General features: G+C 33.5%; 2 protein-coding genes across 6 annotated transcripts in view; one reads left to right on the top strand and one right to left on the bottom strand.

Moving 5' to 3' along the window:
* Nucleotides 1–374: 374 nt before the first annotated feature.
* On the bottom strand, nucleotides 375–3024 carry LOC108687335 (serine/arginine-rich splicing factor 1A). The gene is made up of 3 exons (XM_018193042.1): nucleotides 2640–3024; nucleotides 1216–1600; nucleotides 375–686 (listed from the first exon to the last, which is right to left on the bottom strand). The coding sequence occupies exons 1-3, from the start codon at nucleotides 2807–2809 to the stop codon at nucleotides 495–497; spliced, it is 747 nt and encodes a 248-aa protein (XP_018048531.1). The 5' UTR covers nucleotides 2810–3024; the 3' UTR covers nucleotides 375–494.
* Nucleotides 3025–4062: 1038 nt separating this feature from the next.
* LOC108687313 (catenin alpha) overlaps nucleotides 4063–7774 on the top strand; it is a 7273-nt gene continuing 3561 nt past the window's right edge. For 2 of the 5 annotated variants that reach the window (XM_018193005.1, XM_018193004.1), the window contains exons 1-3: nucleotides 4063–4267; nucleotides 5298–5636; nucleotides 5734–6466. In XM_018193005.1, the coding sequence (XP_018048494.1) occupies nucleotides 4257–4267; nucleotides 5298–5636; nucleotides 5734–6466 (1083 nt within the window). In that variant the 5' untranslated portion in view covers nucleotides 4063–4256. Of the gene's footprint in view, nucleotides 4268–4441; nucleotides 4483–5297; nucleotides 5637–5733; nucleotides 6467–7444; nucleotides 7536–7774 lie in introns of those variants that run through there. The other 3 variants (XM_018193008.1, XM_018193007.1, XM_018193006.1) reach the window with 3 other exon arrangements.

The raw sequence follows: 7774 nt of genomic DNA, 5'->3' as shown, positions 1-7774 counted from the left end.
TTGAATGATAAACAGTTACATGTGATTTCGAGCACGATTTCATTTTTGAGGCTAATAAAATTCGATACAATAACCATATCTTAGGTAATCATCTTAAAAAGTTCAATGATATGAAATTTTTGTTAGAATAACAACTAAAAATGAAATCGCTAAATTAACTTGCTTTTGGGTCGAATGATAAGATATGCTTATTTGGAAAGCAAGGAACTTAAAGAATAATCGTGACGTATGTATGTATGAAATAAACCGTGCTCTAATTATACATCAGATATACAATACAATCAATTGCTAAATTGATTGTATTTAATACATTAGTTATTAAATTCAAGCAATATTAAGAAAATAATTTAAATCTTTTTACAAAATCGGTGTTTGAATTAGATTTGGAAATTTTTATCCAGTGAAATTTAAATCAGCAATAATGAAACATGGTAAAGAGTAAATATCAATATAAACCTGTACTTATATTACCATGTGAAACACATACGTACATACTAGTCGTAAGAGCGAGATCTGGAACGAGATCTTGATCGCGAGTAATTACGTCGCAACGGCGAATAAGTGGGAGAACCACGACGTCGTGGACTGTAGCTACGTGAACGAGTACGACCTCTTTCTCTATCTTCACTGCGTCCTCTATCGCCACCACTGTGATCTTCCTTCACACGGATGTAAGCTACTTCACCCTAGATATTAAATCAAATAATCAAAGCATACAAAATGTAAAAAATCAAAGTACAATTGCTCAAAAATATTTGAAAAACATTTTATTTATAAAGAATTATAAAGCATTATAATCATCAACAGTCTGGTATCAGACTATGAGTTGTCGTTTCCCAATTAATGGTTCTATTTCAATCAATTACGATAAGTCCAAACACGCTGTATCGTGATTGACTGAAACAAAACAGAATAACTAGAAACCAGTAACTCATAGTGTAATATAAGTTTTGTTCGTTTTATCTCTCGGGGTTGCTCCGAATGAACTTAGCGTATTTGAAATAGAATTCACACTACGTACACATATGACATCCATCATACGACATCTAACATTCATTGTCGAATGTCATATAATGATGTCATACATAGTGTGAATCCTACATTTCAAATATGCTCATGAGTTCATTCAAAGCGACCTCGAGCAGCTCCTAAGAGACAAAACGAATGCTATAGCATATACATCTTTATGATTAGGATAATAGTAGAGGATCATACCTCATGAGATCTAAATCTCGAATCATCTAACTTCTTCACAGCGTACTTCATGTCGTCGTGTCTCAAAAATTCAACAACACCAGTGCCATCTTTATATACGTCTGCGAAGCAGACATCACCAGCCTCGCGCATGTGATCTTTGAGATCTTGCCAGCTTCCCGACGGTGGCAAACCACTAACCAAGACTCTGTATTGTGATCGTCTAGCAGGTGGACCGCGACCGCGAGAATTGCTCATCTCACCGCGGCCACCCCTACCACTATCTCCAGCTCCACGTCCACCACGGAAATTATTGCTAGGACCACCCCCACGTGGAAACTCGACTCTCAATCTGTAGCCATCATAGTCGTAACCATCTCTTGCATGTACCGCATCTTCGGCATCTCTGAAAAACGAACGTTATTCATTACTAAAGTCAAAGTAAACAAAGTTATGTAATTTTCATGTAGAATATCTACTTGTAAATCTTTAGTGAACTTGCAAAATAATATTACAATATTAATCGTGTTAAATATTGTAATGAACGGAAATTATAAATATTTATAAATAAGCCAAAACTGATCTGAATAACATATACAACAAGAAAAAATTTATACTTGAAACGATGTAGTATACTTTGTTTTTATCTTAAAATATATATCGCTAATTTGCTACAATTACGATACAATTAAAAAAATAAAATTTTCCAGAAAATAAATTTAATGTTTTAAATCATTAAAATTTTATGTTACATAAATTTTATGTTATATATTAATCTAATATTAACTTTAAAATGCAATTTTGATACAAGATTACAGAGAAATAAAAATGTTCGTTAAATTATATTTTTTATGTCACTGTTCTTTTTTTGCAAACAACTCAAAAATAATTTTGAATTATTGTATAGCAAATAAACGATATTTTATGGGCCATTCATAAATGGAAATATTGCGCAGTAAGCTATAAACTGTAAGAAATTAATCAAACAAAATCGAAATTGTTCTCTTCGTGACTGTTGATTTTTTACGATTTACGAATACTCTATATTTCCATCATTAGACGGTACTATATCTTTTTAACTTTTTAAAATTTTTTTCTCTAGTTAACAATTTAAATATTTTGCGATTTTTGTAAAGAAAAAGAATTTTATTATTGCGTTTGCAAAAACAATAGTATTTTTTCGTTATTCGCATGAGTCAAGAAAAATTGCTCCACAAGTGCAAGAGAAGCAAATAATTCTTGATCAAAATACATATTCATGGATTTCGTCATCTTCATTCGATAAACTACGTCGCGACGCTTCATGTCCGATGTCGCGCACGAGGTCATGCAAACGGCTCGAATTAATGACGTTGAAACGGGAGTTATGTACGTGTAAATAGGCGGAGAGATACGCCACACGATGCAACGTGAATTCGTGTATATCTCTCACGCTGATAACTCACCTTGGATCGTCGAATTCAACGAAAGCGAAAGGCGGGCCTCGACGATTTTTCAGGTCAACGAAAGTAACTTTACCGAATTTGTAGAAAAGATCTTGGATGTCCTTCGTACGAATGTCCGGTGGCAGATTGCCCACATATATTCTACACTCATTCCTGCCGCCGTGCGACATCGTACCTATACTATTTCCTGTCGCGCGGATGACGTACTTTCGTATTCGAGAATCTAGCGTATTCGCAGAATCTAAATAAAAATGCGGACGATGATTGATAGACGAGTATGAACACTACGAACGATAAAACGAGCTATGGCAAGATCGGCGTTGATCGGCGTGCGAACCACAATCCGAAGCAATCGAAGAGTTCCTCGGTCACCATCGGTTGAATTTAGTCGAACTCAACCGAAATGAACCGAGAGTCCATGGTGTAAGGGCGCGTTTACATTTTGATGGAAAAGTAGAAAGCGGAAAAGCAGTCAATCAGAACTCGTACTGGTAGTAAGCAGTACAAAAAGCCGAAATTGTAAATTACCAGCTAGAGTTCTGATTGGCTGCTGCTTTTTCGTTTTCCGCTTTATTAAAGTATGAATGCGCTAAGTATAAGGGTTCCGCACAATAAAAGAAATAGGAAACAGAGAATAAGAATTTCAACCTATTAGAAATCATGTATTGTAGAAAACACAGTTTCTGATGAAATTCTTATTTTCTGTTCCCTGTTCCTTTTATTGAGCGCAGCCTCTAAGAATTTCAACCTATCAGAAACTGTGTATTCTATAATACGTGATTTCTGATAGGTTGAAATTCTTATTCTCTGTTCTCTATTCCTTTTATTGTGAGCCTCTAACGGCATTGACTAAAATATGATCTAATAGATTAGTCTGGTTTTTTCAGCAATTTGTTTCTACAAGGAAGAATAATTGATTGTCACGGTCACAAGTTCTCAGTAAAATATTTAAGCGTATATATATAGTTCGATTTCATATTTAAGATTGCTCTCGAATGATATTTATGTATATCGTCTAATTTTATATTCATTGATTTCATCTAAAATCATAGTGATCTTAAAAATTTATCCAGCTAATGAAATGTTAGCAAATCGCTCTCAGCTTGAAAAGAAAAAAAAACAATATTCGTAATTCAAAATATTCTCTTTTGCTAAAAATATTTCGCTTTTCTTTTTTCGAAACAATTTCGATCTTTGCGGATCGTCTTTTTTTCTTGATTTCTCTGTTGAGAAATTTGTTATATCGCTCATTGAAAACGCGGCATGAGATTTCGGGCGTAGACCGGGCGCGCTCTATAACCGATCTTACGAGCTCAGTGCTGCCCAGCGGAAATAATGACGTCAGAAACAAGTCAAGACGCAGGCGAGAGGCAAATGCCAACGGAGTGATACATCCAGATACATCGAGAGGGGTGTTACGATACTCATCTGACCGTATCCATCGTATCGTGTCTCGGTGTTCCATTTAATGCGGTCAATCTTGTTCTATTCTGTATCGTTATTTTGCATAGTTAACGTGCGAGTTGTTTCGATTATTCCGACTCGTCGTTGTTGACAGCAATTGAAGCCTTCGGTGATTCGCTTTCCTTTTCGAGTGTCCTTTTGGGTTCTTTCTTAATGCCGGACTCGTACGTATATATCTTCCTTATCTACGTTACCTTTTCTTTCTCACTAGCGAGGGTACGAAGATACGTGACGCACCTTTCAGAAATGTTATCATGGATACCATGACGGATACGCAAGATCCACATTGTATCCATTAGAATCGAATTAAACGACGAATGTGTTTCATTCTGGAGCGTCACGAGTTCTTGTCGTACATTCGCTGACCGAGGATACAAAGGTGGAAAAGGAATGATCCATGATACTTACGTTTGATAGAAGAGAATAATTCCTGACCCGAATATTTTAATTAATTTGATTTTCGATAATTGTTTTTTATTTATAGAATCGATAAATTTACTTGTTCGGTTCTACCAATTCAAGATTAATTTAATAAGATTTTAATCTTGATTTAATTATTTGCTCTTTATCTTTTTATAATTCTTAGAATTAGAAAAGATTAACAGTTTGAATTTAGATTAGATTGCATTGGTAGAAACAGACATAATTCGAACAATTAGAAAAAAATAAATAGAAAGTTAAACCAAAATCAAAATTAATCTTATTTGTATGTAGAATTGTGTTTGTGTATGTGGACCTTAGTTAAAAATTAAAATCAGCTAGAAAAAAAGATTAAGGAAATATTGGGAAAAACTAATGAAAAACTCAGCATTTGTGTAAAAAATCTGATTCTTACTTGATTTAAACAATAGTTAATTCTTATAAGTAATTAGTATGAATTCAATTATATTAAAATTATTTTTTATTTATATTTTTGTTATAGAATGAAATTGAATAAAATTTATAAGCGCTGTGACTTCAAATTGTAAAATTTGAAAAAATTGTAGAAGAATTTTAAATTGGTTTGAAGAATTAATTAAATAAGAAAGAAAACGCTTTATAAAAATGCATGTTAGAAAAAAATTTTATTGCTAATACATATCAATAATGTAAAAAACTTTACACATGTATTAAGCATTAATTTCAGAATTATTTTATACTTGCAAGTTTGGCATTATAAATTTACATACTGGAAACCTTTTTTTACAATTGCAGAATAAATATTAATACGATAAATATGTCCGACCACTTTGGACCAATCGCTCCAAAATGGGATCCCAAGAACTTGGAGATACGGACTATGTCCGTGGAAAAGACACTAGAGCCGCTTGTGCTCCAAGTTACTACATTGGTGAACACGAAAGGGCCCAGCAAAAAGAAGAAAGGAAAGTCGAAAAGAGCAAGCGCGCTTGTCGGAACTGTGGAAAAGGCAACTGCTAATTTTATTGAAAAGGGGGAGAAGATTGCCTATGAAAATCCAGATATCACAGCGGAGATGCTAAGTGCCGTAGAGGAAGTAAGGAAGACAGGAGCAGCAATGAGCATTGCTGCCAGGTACAATAAATAAATTCACCTATAATCAATCTGCTAATTATAGTTAGTATACCATGTTCCTGCTTCATTAATACAATATGGAAATTTATTTATGCAGAGAATTTTCCGAGGATCCATGTTCATCTTTGAAACGAGGCAACATGGTGCGCGCCGCGAGGAATTTGCTGTCAGCGGTGACCCGTTTGCTCATTCTAGCAGACATGGTGGACGTCTATCATCTTTTGAAATCGCTGTATGTTGTGGAGGATGATCTGAAGAAATTAAAGAACGCTTCTTCGCAGGGAGAACTAATTCAGAATATCAAAGAATTTGGTAGAAACGCCGCCGAATTGATTCATCAGGCGGCCAAGCGTCAACATGAGCTGAAAGATCCACAGCTTAGAGACGATTTGGCGGCCGCCCGGGCCGTTTTGAAGAAACACTCCACTATGTTGCTCACTGCGTCGAAGGTTTACGTGCAGCATCCCGATTTGGCGGCGGCCAAGGCAAATCGCGATTACGTATTGAAACAAGTGTGCGAAGCCGTGAACACGATAAATGATGTTGCTCAAGGGAAAACGCCGCCTGACAGCCAACATCCTTACGATGGCCCTGGCGAATTGGCTGCTGCATTGGATGACTTCGACGAGAGGATGGTGATGTCTCCGCTCGCCTATAACGAGGTTCGTACGCGACCGAGTCTCGAAGAGAGATTAGAGAGTATTATCAGCGGTGCCGCATTGATGGCGGATTCATCGTGCACTCGGGACGAACGTAGAGAGCGCATCGTTGCTGAGTGTAACGCAGTCAGACAGGCGCTTCAAGATCTTCTAAGTGAATACATGAATAACGTAAGTAGAGAACTGTGATTATAATTATACGAAAAAATATATGCGAATATAATAGCATTTGTATTATATTGAAGAGATGTGAAAGAAATAAATATATTGAAATATGTAAAATATCTAGCTCGAGATTGCTAAGCAAAAATTTAATAGTAATTAGAAAGATCAAAAAGCATAAGCAACGTTTATTGGATCTTTAAAAATAAACTAGTTTAGTCAATACATACATTAAGAATTAAACTAGTTTTTAATCTATACATTAATCGGAAATGTTTCTATAAGTCTTCTTCAATCTATACAAAAATTAATAATTAAAATAATAATTGGAAAGAAAGATACAATATATTAAAAACATGAAACTGATATGACTTTATGTTTTTAATATATTGTATCTTTCTTTCTAATGTTTAATTAATTTTTGTATATGGACTGAAGAAGACTTAATACAGTCAAAACATTTCCGATTAATGTATAGATTAAAAACTAGTTTAATTCTTAATATGTATTATATTCTTATATGTATTATAATAAACTAGTTTATTTTTAAAGATCCAATAAATGTTGCTCATGCTTTTTGACCTTTCTAACTAAATAAATATATGTTTTAAAAATCCACTAGATTAATATATTGAATAATGTGTTATTAACATATAAACTATATGTTAGTTAAGTTTAATTATAGCATTAATATTATTAGTCATAAATAATAATTTATTGTATCTTTACTATGAAACAGAGTGATTATTTTAATTGGAACAATTTGAAATTAGAAAGCCAATGTGTTATTTACGTAAATATATATATATTACATTCTATCTTTAAGCTTTAAGTAAGATTTTGTTTGTTATTAGACTTATAATATTCTACATTAAAAATACATAAAATTTTAGACAGCATACTGGTACTTACACATATAGGATGCGATTTATTTTTTTTATTAAACGATATTTATTCTATTGATTTGTTTTTGTTGGTGATGGCCAGTTACAGCGCGCTCGGGGTGGGAGAAGGGTAAATATGCGAAGTAATTCTACAATTTCTATGGGTTTTGTTTGCGCATAGACACATTATCTTAGATCTCTCACACACTACCAATGCATATTTATTATTATTATTTAATGACCAGCACTAATCGTTAGCTTATAATTAATTATGTGCTTATGATTCATTTTAATATGATTCATTTTATTTTTCTTCACTCTTATATGTGAATATTAAATAACTAATATCTCACATTGTAGTTATGTAAAATAACAAAAATTTAAAACACAATAAACAATGCAATAAACGAAATAATAGATTAGCATAACTGTA

The sequence above is a fragment of the Atta colombica genome, unplaced genomic scaffold (genome assembly GCF_001594045.1).
Source record: "Atta colombica isolate Treedump-2 unplaced genomic scaffold, Acol1.0 scaffold205, whole genome shotgun sequence".
NCBI classification, from domain to species: Eukaryota; Metazoa; Arthropoda; class Insecta; order Hymenoptera; family Formicidae; genus Atta; species Atta colombica.
Note: the sequence above shows the minus strand (reverse complement) of the source record. Positions and strands in the feature narration are given on the sequence as shown.